This window comes from Nuphar pumila, chromosome 6 (genome assembly GCF_984573655.1).
Source record: "Nuphar pumila chromosome 6, dmNupPumi1.hap1.1, whole genome shotgun sequence".
Taxonomy (NCBI): Eukaryota; Viridiplantae; Streptophyta; class Magnoliopsida; order Nymphaeales; family Nymphaeaceae; genus Nuphar; species Nuphar pumila.
Window position 1 is genome coordinate 97,521,077 of NC_143254.1, and position 15,856 is coordinate 97,536,932.

General features: G+C 39.6%; 1 protein-coding gene across 3 annotated transcripts; it reads right to left on the minus strand.

Annotated features, from left to right (window-relative positions):
• Window positions 1-1,512: 1,512 nt before the first annotated feature.
• Window positions 1,513-14,413, minus strand: LOC149835326 (putative sucrose-phosphate synthase 1). Of its 3 annotated transcripts, XM_090008394.1 has the most exons (14): window positions 14,009-14,413; window positions 13,085-13,174; window positions 8,758-8,999; window positions 7,025-7,088; window positions 6,205-6,903; window positions 5,926-6,039; window positions 5,468-5,599; window positions 5,123-5,299; window positions 4,914-4,967; window positions 4,758-4,820; window positions 3,698-4,648; window positions 3,339-3,466; window positions 2,860-3,171; window positions 1,513-1,835 (listed from the first exon to the last, which is right to left on the minus strand). In XM_090008394.1, exons 1-13 carry the CDS (start codon window positions 14,189-14,191, stop codon window positions 2,892-2,894), a joined length of 3,177 nt encoding a protein of 1,058 aa, XP_089864520.1. In that variant the 5' UTR covers window positions 14,192-14,413; the 3' UTR covers window positions 1,513-1,835; window positions 2,860-2,891. The 3 variants fall into 3 exon arrangements, with proteins under 3 accessions (XP_089864520.1, XP_089864521.1, XP_089864522.1); XM_090008395.1 differs by lacking the exon at window positions 14,009-14,413 and having other exon boundaries at window positions 8,758-9,003; window positions 13,085-13,165; XM_090008396.1 differs by lacking the exons at window positions 13,085-13,174; window positions 14,009-14,413 and having other exon boundaries at window positions 7,033-7,088; window positions 8,758-8,896.
• Between the last annotated feature and the right edge of the window lie 1,443 nt (window positions 14,414-15,856).

A 15,856-nucleotide genomic window follows, 5' to 3' on the forward strand; every position in this document is an offset into this window, starting at 1 on the left:
GAATATATTGTTGTGTGACTGATAATATTGATTATTATAGTAAGATATTTCTTGTAGCGTTTGCAGTTGTAGATAAAAAATCCAAAAAGTCATAAGTATAGTTTTTGAAACGTCTAAAGGATTAACTCATACACTTCAACAACTTTAAAAGATAAGAATCAACTTTAAACGTCTAAAGGATCAACCCAGAGTTGTTGTATGCTGTCTCCTTCCCCTTTTGTAGTATGTATCATATTGATATTAAGTAGACAAAAAACTTGCTAAAAATTTTGATTCACCACGTAATGCACTTTAGTATAGCGCAACTCTAGACAATGCACATATTTTATTGAAAAAATCCGAGAATATGATTATGTTATCATTGATGTGAAATCAAAGTTTTGGACTATCTCACTTTCCAAGAATAAGATATAGGTTGTTGTAGGCCGTACATTTCCTTTGTTAGGACAAAAGTTAGCCAATTCACAAATTTGTTTATGCAAATATCATCAAGCCGGCAAAATGTTCATGCAAATCTGTTATTTATTGAAAAGCTGCGAGCTTCGAACGTACCTATATATCACACAAAACCTAAGCAGGTTCACTTGTGCAAGGGTAAAAATATCCTAAAAAGGTCGAGAATCAAACATTTTGGATATAAGGGGTAATTTCAAAAAACTGAGACATTTTTTAAATCGCAACATTTTAAAAGGACAATACGATCATTTTTCATATATTATAACATACAAATAAGTAAAATTAAGGTCAACAAAATGAGGCTAATGAGCTTACAAAATGCCAGACTTCCACTTGAACTCGTGCAATAAATCAATGAACTTCAACTGATGAACCCCCTAACAAGCTGAGCCCAAGCTTCAAAAAAGAAGTGCGGTTTTTCGCCGCCTCTAACTACTATATGAGATTTGAACCAAAAAGAACGACGCAAAAAAAGAAGGAAAAATCATGTATGGTCAAAAGATAGAGACCAATGTAATTATATACTTCTGGATAAAATTACTTAAAGCAAATTCAAGAATAGAAAGTATGAAAATTTATCCAAAGACCGTTATTTCACACAATAATCAAAATAGATTCAAAACTGAATGATCAATTTGGCATTCCACAAGAACAAAAGAGCTGAAAGATGTTGCCAGTCAATCAGGTATACTGAAGGAAAGTTCCAATGTTCAAACCTTGGCTAACCTAGTAACAATTTGAAAACCTAGTCAGCCACAGATTCCATAGAGGGATAAAAAGCATTGGAACGTGACAGAGTTAAGGCTCAAATCTATTCCAAGAGTTTACTTCTCTTGTTTCAAAATTTTCACCAAATAATCCATTCGTCATGAGAAAAGCCCAACAATGACATTGCACGACTCAATAACTAATGATCCTGATGAACAAAATTTATGCTATACAAGCAAGAAAAAAATGTTACATCTTATATCTCTCTGCAATGCATACTTTTGAATTTCTTTGGTACTTTGATATTTCAGTACAACAAATATAGAATCAACTGATAGATCATTTTACCAGAATTAAATAAACAACTGATGATTGAGTAAATAGCCAGACCTCATACATGGACCAATGTTCTGATCATGACAGAGCGTCAAGTGATAAGTATCTGATCTACCAAAGCTTGCTGTACCACACCCATTAGCTACAACAAAACTAGTTTTTCATTTTATTATCAATTACAGATGCATAATTATTGATCTGGTTACATGGAGTTGTCATCTTCAACTCTCCTCCCACCTATATCATGATCATTACTGCATTATCATTGGCTGAACCAAGCTTCCCGTCTTGGAACCAAAGGGCCTTGGCATCTGAAAGAAAGATTCTCCAAACACCTGCGTATAGATTAAGTATGACATGAACTCATGGACTAAAATCTGAAAACCACCAAGTTTCATTGCTCATCCAGGAGGAGAGGACCAGTGCAATAATTGGAGCAAAGGCAAGTTTGCAGCGGAACTTTTAGCTAGTTAGCTACTCAAAGTTAGACTCAGGCCAAGGACTTGGGTTGAATCATGGATCTGTAAGGTGTAGACTCAGCATGGGACAAGCCCAGATGCATCAAAGGGTCCCCATAGCTAACCAAGCTTAATCTGTAAAGAGAATGCAGTTTCCCAACATGGATGGGCCTGAGTAGAGATTAAGAGAGTAAACATGGAAGTTATCACCAAATACGATTATAATTAAACTCAGTTTCTTGAAGATCATAGCACAAAATTGGGATCTAAGAGTTAGTATCCTATCTCATAAGTAATTCAAAAATACACAGTTCTTGAGCATGGAGGGAATAAAAAACTGCTTACTTACAGAATCTGTAAAAGTCACCCTTATCACTTGTAGATACCAAGTTGTTTCAAAGCTAACAAAAAGTCATTGGTCAAGCCTAGTTGAGAAGGGGTAAGCCCACGGAGTTTTACGCTGCCAGGACAGTGATCATAAGTATGGCAGGCAGAGCCAGCACGACCAGGTCTCTGATCCTGGGGACAGTTTCTCCATGTAAATATGTATAAAAAAAACCTAGTTGAGAAGGACTTAGTTGAATCTTGGATGTGTGAGGGTGTAGACTCAGCATGGGCCAAGCCCAGCCCAGTCAAAAGAGTCCATAGACCATAGCTATGTCAGTCCCCACTTGTATACAGTCAAAGTTAGTCCATAAAGTGAATGCAGTTTCCCAACATGGATGGGCCTGAGTAGGGATTAAGAGAGTAAAAACATGGAAGTCATCACCAAACAGGATTCCAATTAAACTCAGTACCATGAAGATGACAGCACAAAATTAGGATCTAAGAGTTGGTAACCTATCTCATACGAGAAGTAATTCAGAAACACATAGTTCTTGAGTATGGAGGGAAGAGAAACCTGCTTATTTACGGAGTCTATAGTAGCCACCCTTAGCGCTTGTAGATACCAAGTTGCACCAAAGCTAACAATATGTCATCGGTTCTGGAACCACCAGAAGTACAGACAATATTAGGACTGTCAAATGCCACCACATCGTCCACTGCATAACCCTTGTTGGCATAGGACTGCCGACGATTGCTGTCTCCAACCCCCATCAAAATTACTGTTTTGTTCATCCCTCCAAGCAACCCATCATAATCTGTGTCACCACTTTCACCCACAACGACTACCATGTTTGACAATTCTACACCCCATCGGATATACAAGTACCTGAACGTTTGATACATACCACAGTTATTTTCAAGACACAAAGTCAAGTATTTGAAGAAAAGCTTAAACAAACAATACATTGCAAACTTAGCTGGCAATAGAATGATAAAAATCTTAAAATAACCAACCAAAGAAAAAAAGATGAGAAAATGATGAAGGTTCAATGCCTGAGAGCTTGGGACCGAGAAGCTAGTACAGGGATAACATGCAGCTTGGAGCACTTTTGGCTATATATAACATGACAGCGGAGACCCTGTATTCTCATAAACTTCCGTAAATCTTTGATTGAAGGTACCTACAACCATTAGAACGAGAAGGAATCATCTATTTGTATAAGATGAGTTATACTAGAGGATTCATGTAATAACTCTGAAAAATCAAGAGTGGTTGGTTCCTAGGATAATAGATAACCAAGGGCCCCAAATGAGAGAACATAGCTGCAAAATTTGGTTTGTGTTGTAAAAGCATTAGCCAACCATGTTTTCAAAACTTGAAAAAAGAGAAGCAAAAAAACCAGCAAGGATACCAATGTTGGATCTTTCACTTCAAATGCAAAACAATGGCTGGTAGAGCGTTCTTCATTTTCAGTAACAACTTGCTCTTCAGTTTCTCCTTTCTTGCTGACAATAGAAGCAGCCCAACTAACCAAAGTCTTCCTCAAACCCTCCCCGCCCCAGCGATACTCGATATGGGAACCATAATCTAAGTCAACCATGTAAGGAAGTTCTGAAGAGATGAGTCCATCATCCATGTTTGAAGATGGATAGTAGATCTCACTGCCACTGCTGCAAATAAAAGCATCAAATTCAGTAGAACTCATGCCTCCTGAAATCAGAAGTGATTGAACCTCAGATATTGTGAGAGCTGTTGACAGTATAAACCCAATAGAGCCTGATGAACCCTCCTTTTGTGTGACCTTCAAAATATTCTGGATGTTCTCTGAAAGGTCTGCAGTGACATCACAATCCACAGAAATGACAAATATATGCTTTCTCCTCCTCAAAGCGGGAAACTTGTTGCTGTTTGGGTCAGCCTTCTCATTCAACCCAGTTTTCTGGCTGGGACTTATGACTCCTTTTGATACTGCTAAAACAGTGTTTTCCATCTTATTCTCATTCCCAGCAACACTGTCTTCAGACTCCATGATGCTGCCACTTATTTCACTCTTTTCGCCATCCAATGACAGCTTCAAATTTAAAGATAGATCATGGATGTCCCTCAATGAATCACCCGGTGAATCTGTCTCTGTATTTTCACTGTTATCCTCTTGAAATTGCCATTGAGGATGCCTTGGTCTGCAACTTGCAATACGAGATAAATAAGTTTTGCAATGCTCTGGCCATGAGAAAAGGTGAATATTCTTCAATCCATTTTGCTGACATCTGGCCCAGAGCTGTTTATCAGCAACAAGTTTCAGTAGAGCAGCAGCAATAGCCTGCTGATCATGAGGATCAACAAGTAGGCCATTGTCTAAAACCTGCAATGACCGTAATATTGGATTTAAACCAATAAGGTATATAATAACTAACCATTTGAGAGAGAGGGGGATGGTGGGGAGGAATAATTTGTTTTGAGTTTTAACAAACCCGATGTATATCAACTGGACCTCCATTTTTTGTAGCAACAATTGGCAGCCCATAAGCTGAAGCCTGGTTTGAATAGAGTATACTGCACATTATACCTCATATATTTGCTAACAGGACGATGATTATAGCATAAACATGTAACCAGACACAAATTACCTCTATCAGAGTGAGACCAAATGGTTCAATGAAAGCCGGATTGATAAAGACACCCTGGAAGATACAGGTAAAGAAATGAAATATTGCACTTACAGATGGAGCATTCAAGTCTAACATACAGAAATTACAAAGGGAAATAAAACTCTGCAAAGAATTTCATCGCAATGAACTATAAATCAAATTGGATCTTGAAATCCAAGCAATAGTACCTTGGTCTTTGCTGCCATACGATATATGTCAGGGACTTCAGATTGTTTATGGTGCTTAGGATAAGCCACTTGACCATAAAGGTCATACTTGTCTATTAATTTAAATATTGAGATAAGCACAGATGCATTTGTGGTTGCCATCTCATCAATACCTTCACGATTTCCCATTATCAAGGTCTGCATCCATACACAAAATAGGATAAACCACTTCATGATGTTCGATTGACTCTGTGCAAAACCTTATGTGACAAATATCACCATAGCTCAGGGAATGGGAATGTAACAGGGATTTAAAGTTGCCAGTCAACAAGATAAATCAAGCAGATAAAAGGAATGCAATCATACAAGATTTGCAAGCTCTCTCAGAGGCCGGCATTCTCCAAATGCTTTGACTAAAGTTGTAATGTTCTTCTTTGGGTCTGGACGAGCAAGTGCAAGAATCATTGGCTTTCGAGGATTTGAAAAGAAACGCATTATCTGTGTTACATTAAAAAAAATGAAAAACCAAAAGATACTGCAATATATGATAACCAAAATAATTGAACAAAAAACAAAAAGGAAGACATATTTTAGACAAGTAGCTTTTGAAATATGTCACACGGATACTCCATTTTGGCCCCCGTATCATGTCCCCCTTACATATTAATCATATTAAAAACTTCATAAAAATGACTGTATCCCTGTATCCTCAATCATATCCATGTGACTTAGCTTTTTAATCTTTCAGTCACATATGAGTAATCCCAAAGTACAATGCAAATTTACTAAAAAGGCCTCAGGAACGAAAGATAAATTTTCAAGACCTCAGACCAAATAGGTGGGTCTGGAGAAGAACTATCCTCATTTCCTTCTGTTTCGCTATCAGCATCAAAATCATGAGCAGCAATGTGTCCAAACTCCATTCCTGGAGGAATTACCTGCAAAGTACAACAGCAAAACACAGCCTGAAAAAACAGAGATATGGATTTATAGCCATCCAACATAAACATGAGTAGGTTAATAGCCTTGATTATCAAACAAAATAGAACATCATGTAATCAAGTTGGATGAAATTAAAGCATTCAGGAGTTTTCGTTGCTTACCACCATACGGGGCATGAAGCGACCATGGCAACTCTTGCCACGCTTAATTCTAGCTCTTAATTTACGTTCAAGTATCAGATCAAATCCATCATATAGACGCCACTGCTCCTCTATTTCCTGTCGAGTGCTTGTGATGACTATTTCAGAGGAATCAAGAGAAAGCTCTTCAGCCTCTATTCTACGCATTATTTTGTAGGTTGCAGATATTTCTTCCCTAGACTGTCGTCCTTGTTTTAAAAGTTGCTCTAACTTATCTCTACCAAGAGAATGGCCAGTGAAAAGCATTGGCACATTCAGTGCCCCAGACAAAAGGGCAGCAGAATTCCCTGCATCAGCATAGTGTCCATGAATAGCCACAGGCCAAACTGGTTGGTCACCACCAATCTGCTCCCCAAGAACTTTAGACATATGTGTTATGTGGCTGAGAGCACCATCAACAAATTCTTGAACGTGAGGCCAAAGTAATTCCTTGGGTACATATTTATCTTTAGGACCAAAAGGTATACGAACAATATAAGCACCACTGCTCTCCTCCTCCACATGCATCAAACTGTCGGTTCTTCCAGGGGTCAGCATTTCAATTGGCTCCCCATAGCTCCAGTCCACATCAGATGCTAATATTTGCCTAGTCAGCAGATCCACACGATAGACCCCTGGCATCATGCCCAAAGCCCTTGCCAGTTCCACCACATACTTGACCTAAGAATAATAGTGTAAAATAATACTTCAGTAAAAATAACACAGCAAACAGAGAGCAATCAATCAAGAGGATCTTCAATACAATTAACTTCAAAACCAAGAAGTTTTTGTAACTAAACACCTGACCACCTGTATCAGAATCACGACCAAGCTCCATATTTTCACCACGTATAAGACCATGGATGCTGCCAAAAAGAAAAAGTGGCTTAAAATTTTGTCTATCAGATGTTGAAAGACGAAATTGCCAGGAAAGGGCATGGGTACAACAAGTCAACAGCACATGTGGTTCAGAATTTCCAAGGTATAATTTACAAGTCATAGATGCATACATTCGATATTTGCATGCATTAGTCTGCTCATCAATTATATGTAATGTCATATTTTAAATTATGTAAGTTTCAGAAAAAAAAAATCTTCACAAAAGAGTGGCCCATCAGGAATGTATATGTGAAACTTGCCAATCATGTGCATAAGTAACTAGAATATAACTGGTGCCACAAACGTTGCTGAAATTTCAAGTTCATGTGATAGTATAGGCAATTCATAATCATGATAAAAAACATCTCTAATATCTGGAAAGCATTAAAAGATGGTAGCGTGAAATTTTCATAAACTGATACTGAAGGTAATCTTGTACTCTTTTGAAAAAGTCAGCATTTTAAAATATTTATAGATCTTATTGCAAAAAAAATCACTAATGTTTTCCATTTATAATTTCTGTTACATAGTCCACAGTGGACCTCTATGCTCTAATCTCATTAAATTGTCTAGTGATGGACCTAGAACTGACAATCAGTCGAAACAGTTATGTACAAAACTACATGCTATCATTTCACCTGATTGGATAAAAAGCCTTGTACTATTAGCCAACTTTGTAGGAGTGCTTCAGTGTCTTCATTATTGTTTCTCATAGATACTAGGAGTGCTGGCTGAGTACAAGGACCAAAGCTAACTCTATTGTTTCCCTCATTTTTTTCAAAAATCTATCCATTATATAATTGAGATGGGGAATTTTTCTAGAGGGTTACTTCTCTGTGAAACACCCATATAATAGTGCTTTGCCTCAATAATTTATTTAAGAGAGCAGCTTAAGAGTGGATTAATAGTAGTAAAGCAAAATATCCCTCACTATATTACCTATATAACACATGTCAGGAAAGATGAAAAGATGAGGAGAGGTGCAGTTAAAGTAGTCCAAAACATAGCAACATAATATACAAAATTATGTCAACAAAATTTACATCTATAAAAGATATAAAATCTTTATTTCAACTTGCATATAGGAACTGAAAATGAACAAACAAGTCAGATAGTATAGAGCTCCTAGATGGCTATAGATGACACACATTCACAAGCATATTGTTAACATTGGTATAGCATAAAGAAATTAAATTACATATTATAGATGTCCCTGAATAACACAGACATTGTAAAGTTAAAGGTTATTTGGTTAGAAAACACATACACTGTATTCCATACTCCAACGTACCTGGATATCCTACTCCTAAGCAAGCACCTGTGCCTATTTGGATGCCCATGTGAGCAAATTAAATTGGAGTACGAACTTTGACATATCAATCAGTTTCCAACGTTTTCATTACATAAAATAGTGGCAGTTACATTCAAATATCGACATTTTAAAGCTATTAGTATCCGACCAAAAAAACACATAAAACCGATGTTTGAATAAAAACCTCATAATGTGCATATTCTTTCCCAACTTTGAAAATCAACGATAGCATTATTTCTGGAAATGACTGCACATGTTTGAGCATGATTTGTAATAAAGCATTCGCTGCATGAAAATAAGCATTTAGTATATGATGGATAAAGCGTATAATTTGAAGTGCATGCCTTATTAGAACAATGTAAAGCTTTTTATCTCTGTGCTGACTGGCCAAAGTTTCAAAAGCATCCACAGAACTGATTCGAGGCATTCTGCTTTTCTTTCCATCACCATGACTTGAAATATCACTTATCACATCACCCTTCTCACCCTCTGATAGGTCTTCTGACATATCGGCAGTTGCATCTCGACGGCCTCTTTCACGTTCAAGCCGGCGTCTAGCTGCACGCTGAGCTTCCTCACCCTCAACCTAACTTATTCAAAAAGAGATAAAAGGACCATTCCTTGTTAGTTTTCTAGCTCTATTCTTTTCACTCAGCAATGACACAATATAGCAATTAAATATCCCATTGAAGAAGGATTTCCTTTAACTTAGATGATCAAACAACTATAGGCTTGAAAAACTTTAGGGACATGCACCCAAAATCAGATTGCAGCCACACTTAGAAGAATGGATACTGCAAGTAAAGACACACAATGCCTCTGGCAGACTGACAAAAAAGATCTCACATCATCAAAATCTCATGAAACCCTCTACAGGGAACATAGACAGTACAGCTGATGCCAATAGCCAAGATGACATCCTGTATGCGCATTAGCATTAAGTATATTATCAAGGCACACCCAAAACTGTAAAACCCACATTTAAAAAAAACATTTTCGGACCCGGGTCGGATCCGGATCCGATAACCCGTTATGATTAAAGATCCCAGGGGAACGAGGGTTTTATTTTAAACCCTTTCCCCCTTGATTGAAAAAGGGAAACCCTTGGAGGGTTTCCCGAATCACCCCCCCCCCCACACACACACACGTGTTTTAAAAACACGGGAGGGAAGAGGGGGGGCCTCACCTCGCAGCCTCTCCTCTTCCCTCCCTGCGCTCCTCTCCTTATCCCACGCTCCCGGCATGCGACCGAACCTCAGCGTCGATGACCTCGCGTCTCACGCCTCTCAGGGGAGCCGACACCGCCTCCTCCCTCTCATTCCGATCAACGTCGCCGCCACCGTCGTCGGCGACCTCGAAGGTACACACCCTCTCCCTCTATCTTCTCCTTCTTCGATTTTTCTCGTTCGGCAGGGGCTTGGACCTCTGCCGATCGTGATATTCGTTCGGCAGGGGGTCTCGCCCCTGCCGCTCGGATTCGAAGATGGCAGGGAGAGGCCCTGCCTCTGGTTGGCTGGCATCGGCTTCGCCCCTGCCACCTAAGCCTTTCGGTAGGCAGAGCAAAGCCCTGCCTCCCTCTCCCTCAGCCCATGTTCGTCGCTCTTTGTCCCCTTCTACCTCTGTCTTCTTTTTCTTCCTCTTCTATTCCCTCATCTCCCTCTGTTTTCCAAAGGGCCGACAGGTGACCGGCGGCCCATGTCGTGCCCTCCCTTTCTCTTTGTTCCCTTCCTCTCTGTTTGCGGCAGGCTATGTCACATGGGTGCGGGTGCGGGGATGTGGCACTTCCAAAAAACCCGGGTGCGGGGGTGCGGCAAAATTATATATATATATATATATATATATATATATATATATATATATATATATATATATATATATATATATATATATATATATATATATATATATATATATATATAAAGTCCAAAAGTTGGACATAAATGACCCTGGGTGTGTTGACTGCACCCAGGGTCAGGTTGACCGCATCGGGTGCGGGTGCAGCACCTAGTTGGAGAATCCATGTGACATATTAAAAAAAATTCTTGGCAAATTTTTTTTTAAGTTCGAAAAATTGGACCAAAATGACCATGGGTGCATTGACCACACCCAGGGTCGGATTGACCGCACCCGCGTCGCGTCGATGCGGGTGCGGCACCTTGCTAGTCGAATCCCTGTGACATAGGCGACAGGCAGTCGCTTCACAATTATCGACAGGCAGGGGCTCGACCCCTGTTGCCTCTCTATTCTGGGCAGGCAAGGGACGCCCCTAGGCCTCTCAGTTCTCGGCAAGCAGGGGCTCGCCCCCTGCCGCCCCTCTGTTCTCGATAGGCAGGGGCTCACCTCCTGCCGCTTCTCTGATTTCGGCAGGCAGGGGCGATGCCCCTGCCTGATTCCCCTTTTCAGTAGGACCAATTGGGTCTCCGCTTGTTGGTAGGAGCTGTTAGTGCACATCACCATGTGTTGGGACGTTGCAGGTTCAAAACCCTAAGGTATGTTGTATTTCGGGTTGGGGTTAGCTTGACCCCGGCCTTTAGGTTAGCCGGGCAGGATTGAGCTCGGCCAGGTTGTCGAGCCCACACATGTCGACCCCAACTCGCATGACGAATTCCACTCGTGCTTTACGGCCCGAGCTCCGCATCACCTACACTCGTAGGCGCACGCAGCATCGCAACCTCCCGAGGTAGGAGAAAGCCACACAGGGACTTTGGATGAATTAAATAAAGTAGTTGAATCCTTAGATAAGAACAACTGATATTTTCATGCATGCGTACATATAGATGAATATGACTTGTGATGGCATGTTCTTTACTTGTTTTTATTTCTCTGAAATTACATATTTCCTGTAGCCGCCATGTTCTGCATGCATAGTATTAGTTCTGCAGTTAGTTTCCTACCATTAATCTTTTTTACTTGCTTCTTGTTGTCGTCGCACTGCATATGCTTAGATTTGATATTACATTTTTGTTCTAGCTGCCACCCTCAGGCAAGCCTTACGGTGGGCGTGCAGGTGCGCATACCACATTTCACGCCTTTTGGAAAGGTGCAAAATTATGTACAGGCGCTGCAAGCTCGAGAAAAGGTGTTTCCCTGTGCAAGGCTCAACTTCTCGAGCACAAAATCCTATTTATAAAGTTTGTGTTTCATCTGTGTGTTGCTAAATGCAACTAATTGTACCCCAAGTCGGTTATTCGAAATGAATGAATGGATTCATGGCAATCTCAAGACTTGTTTAAGATTTTTTGTTTCATAGTGATTAAGCATGCCAAGTATATTACTGCTTTTAAGTCATGTGAAACACTGTGTTGGGTTATCCTTCGAGAGACCCATGACCTACTATCGTGGCCGGACCGTTAGACAGGTATGATCGTACTTTTGGATAAGTACGTCACGCTGATATTTTGATGTTTGGATGGTGAGGTTGTGGCAACCTCGAAGCATGCATATTGCACGATGCAATTATCACATAAATGGTGACAATTCGCCTTCATAGGCAAGATGCTCGAGTGGGTCTAGTAGACCAGAGCATGTAGAATGGGGCAGCAGTTAAGAAACCCCTGGCATGCCCATTCGACTCTCACGGTTCATCAAGGAAGATGATGGATGGTATAAAAACTCCGATGGACAGGCTGTTAACAACTACCTTACGGGCAAAAGACTCGGCTTCTCCAGTCATCGGAGTTAGGAGAATGGGACTGTAGCTCCCAAGTACTTCTGCAGAAGTTGGATGCATCCATAGGCCACAAATGACTTTCGGGATTTACTCTCTTGATCACTGACCGTGCCCTTAAGAGTGAACTCAGTTAGTCATCCGGGTTAATGAAAAATACAGAACATAATAAACCCCCAGATCAGTCTCGACTATTTCTACGTTTCGCGTCTGTGCGTACCCACAGGCCAGTTAATATCAGAACTTAAGGAATATCATATTCATAATAGTTGTAGATTAATGAGATTCATATTGTTTACGATGTTGCTTATATCCTGTGATGAATATCTCTTATGTTAGAATAGATTTATTTTCTCGCATTTCAATTATGCATTTTAATTACTACTATCAATGAAATAAATTGTTTATCCTATGATGCCCTACTTTATTTATTCTACATTGTATATTGATGCACCTATCATTTTGTTATGAGACTGGTAGGTAACGAGTAGGACCTTACAGGCGGCCGATGGCGTGATGCAACTTGGCTCGAGATTTCTTTCTTTCTGTTGGCGTCGTGGCTCTATTTTTAGGCTTTCTTTAGTCTTTTTGGATTGTGGAAAAAATGCTTATTTTTGTAATAAAATGCAAATTCTATTAATAATCTATAGTTTTGTTCATCTCTTACTTTGAGTAACTGTTTTATGAATGATGATGATTTTAAAGCTAACGTGCCTAGAATTTATCAAATTGTGCTCCTTTCGCTGTTGATTTTAAAAGTCAAAAATCCTAATCTTCATTAATGTTTTGAAATTTTGGAGCGTTACACAAACAATTTCTGGCAGCACCTTCCCAAAATTAAAACACATAGAAAAGAAAAATAGGAATAGGCTAATAATGATTATAGCAACCATTCAGCAGATTGCATCCAAAGCAGCATGCCAGCAACTAAATGTCATAACTCATGCAGAATACTAATATATATGTTTAAACAAGAAAAAGAGGAAAGAGCTAAGCTACATAACCTGCTTCTTCTTCCTCGCCAGATTCCATATCCTCCAACACATATTCTCCAGCCTTGTGTTCCTTTCTTGAGGACCCCTTGTTGCAGCTGCCTGCAAAAACCAACAGATAAAACTTATCCAAAGAAAACGAAAATACTAGAGTATCCCAATGACAAAAGTCATCTTGAAGGCGCCCAAAATCTTCACTGATTAAGCAAAACCACCAAGTTGGATCGACCAGAAAATGATATCAGAATGCAAAAGGGCGCCCCAAAAATAACAGCAGCGGAAAATCATTAAGAAAACAAAAAAGAGGATAAACGATCCACCAATATATCTAAATATACATCAAAATACTAAAAAAAGCAATATTCGTTTCCAATTTTGCAAAATCTAAATCCTGCGAAAGCACCACCAGCTACCAGGAAACCAGAAGCGATCAATAGACTAAGAAAAATGCCAAATAACAAAGCCATACTTTTACAGAAGAAAAAGTGTAAACTAGAAAGCCAATAATCAAAGGGTAAACGAGGTATCAACCATGCACGCCAAAAGACACGCACGGAGGAAAAGGAACGAGAAGTGACGTAAACACAATTTAAACTTCAACTGTCACAGATGCACCACAACATAACAGAAAACCAATCCCAATTCTTCCGAATCAGATGAAAAACTAATTCTTCCCCTAAAAAGCTCCACTACATAAGTACAATATCCAATCTCTAACGAAACACAATCCGACCGTAAAATCCAAATCAGCAATATAAAAAAACCACAACAATTCAGTCAAAATCACTTAATCAAACTGAAAAAAAAAAACGATCAAAAGGCCAACACGACCAAAACTCATCGAAACTCTACCAAATTCATCCCAAAGAAGCACGCACAACACCAGATCGTCCCTACGCACCCCAATTCCAAGCGAAACTCCGGATCGAAACTCACCCGAACCCATGATCGATAGAGATCGGTCTCGTCGAACCCGGTGATCACCTCCTCGACGAAGTACCTCGTGGGGCTGAACCTCCCCCTCTCCCTGAGCAGCAGCGAATTCTTCGCCCCGCCGAGCCCCGGGTCGACGTCGAGTATGGCCTCCAGGTAGCTGTTCACCCAGTCGTTTCCCGCCATTCCTGGAACCCCCGAATTCCCCTTCCAAAACAGAGGGTTTTCTTCCAACCCACAACGAACAGGGAGATGATCTCTCTCTCCCTAGCGTTTCTCGCGGTTAGGGTTATCGAGAGAGAGAGAGAGTTAGAGTTGCAGAGTTACGTCTTCTTCGGAAGGAGGGAAGGGTTTTAAAGGGGATAGAGTGATGGGGACGTGCACGAGATTTTTAGAAATGCGGACCCTCCCGCTCCGCTGTGATGTCCTTGCCATCGTTATTTACGGGATTACCATTATTTTTGTATTCCGTAAAAGCCCTGATTCTTTTGCAAGTATTACCTGCGTGGTACCGTCTTGCCCTTGTATCATTCTGTACCATTTTTGCTCCTTGAATGACAGAACTACCCTTTGATTTTGACAGTTGGCACTTGGCATCCTAGGCGGAGTTCGGATCCTGGATTGGGAATTTAGACCCGGGTCATAATTGTAGGTGTTTCGGTCATAGACTCGTATAGTTAGCCTAGCCATAATCTGTTTAAGACATGTCTTTTTTTTTAACGAAACTTTGAAAAGATCGAAAAGACAAATGAAACTCCTTCTTTTGAAGAATGCCCACAAAATAAATGTTTTTTTTTAGAAAAAACTTGTGAAATATATAAAATATAATGTTGAAAAACACTTTTAAAAAAACTTTAATATGAATTCAATTGGTTAAGATGTCGGGTTCAGATCACCCGTGTCTTGGATCTAAATCTTATAATTGTTATACACTGGCGATTTTCAAGGGGAATATCTCATATATTGGTCTTTTTTCTTTTTGTCATTTTATAAATTAAAATCAAATTAAATTTGGACAAATTGCATTTATTTAAACATGTATTACTGACGCGAGGAGAGGAAGTATCATAGGCGAGCAAAGCTCGGGTAAGGAAGCAAGCTGCAGCTAGTAAGCCAAGGCAAAAAAGAAAAACCTAGAGATGACTAAAGAATTGAGTCTGACCGCTAGAAAGAGATGATCAGTGAATGTCATCAAGTTGAAGAGACATCATCAGTTTGAAAATCCACTAAACAATTAGCTGAGGTGGTGATTTTTTCTCAGTCTTAGGAAAAAATTTTGCTTTAATTGATCTAATCTAGGGTTGTCAACGGGTCGGGTTTGGTTGGGACTCGGGTGAAAACAGACTTGGACCAGATTTTTGGGTATGGTGTTGGGTCCAAACTCGGATCTAATCGGGTCTACTATAAGAAGTACATGAACCAGACTTGGATCATACTTGGTAAAATAATATTTTTTATCATTTTTATATTAAAAAATTATGGGTCTTAATCGGAACTCAGGTCGGGCCTAGGTCTAGTATAAAATTTCACAAACTATACTTGGGTCCATGTATTAATTGGAGCTTCGGGTCTGGACTCAAGTGTTAATCGAATCTTCTTATTTGTCACCATACCCGAACCCTATAAGGTTTGGTCCCGTAACCCAACCCGTTGACACCCCTAATCTAATGTATATGGAATTTTTCTTCAAACAAATCTCATAAATGCCCATATTATCAAAAGATGTGACATCTTAAAAGTAAGACTAACCAATTTGTCCACTGTCCAAAGTCATTGCATCCACACATGCACTTCAATCCATAACACTCTACATTTAACATATGAGACCCAATAGGCAACTCAAAGTCTATA

Coding starts and splice junctions, on each gene's coding strand:
- LOC149835326 (XM_090008394.1), bottom strand. CDS start 14,191: ATGGCGGGAAACGACTGGGTGAACAGCTACCTGGAGGCCATACTCGAC. Junction 9,000..13,084: donor TGGCGAGGAAGAAGAAGCAG/GTTATGTAGCTT, acceptor TGAATAAGTTAG/GTTGAGGGTGAGGAAGCTCA. Junction 4,649..4,757: donor GTCCAGTTGATATACATCGG/GTTTGTTAAAAC, acceptor CGGTCATTGCAG/GTTTTAGACAATGGCCTACT.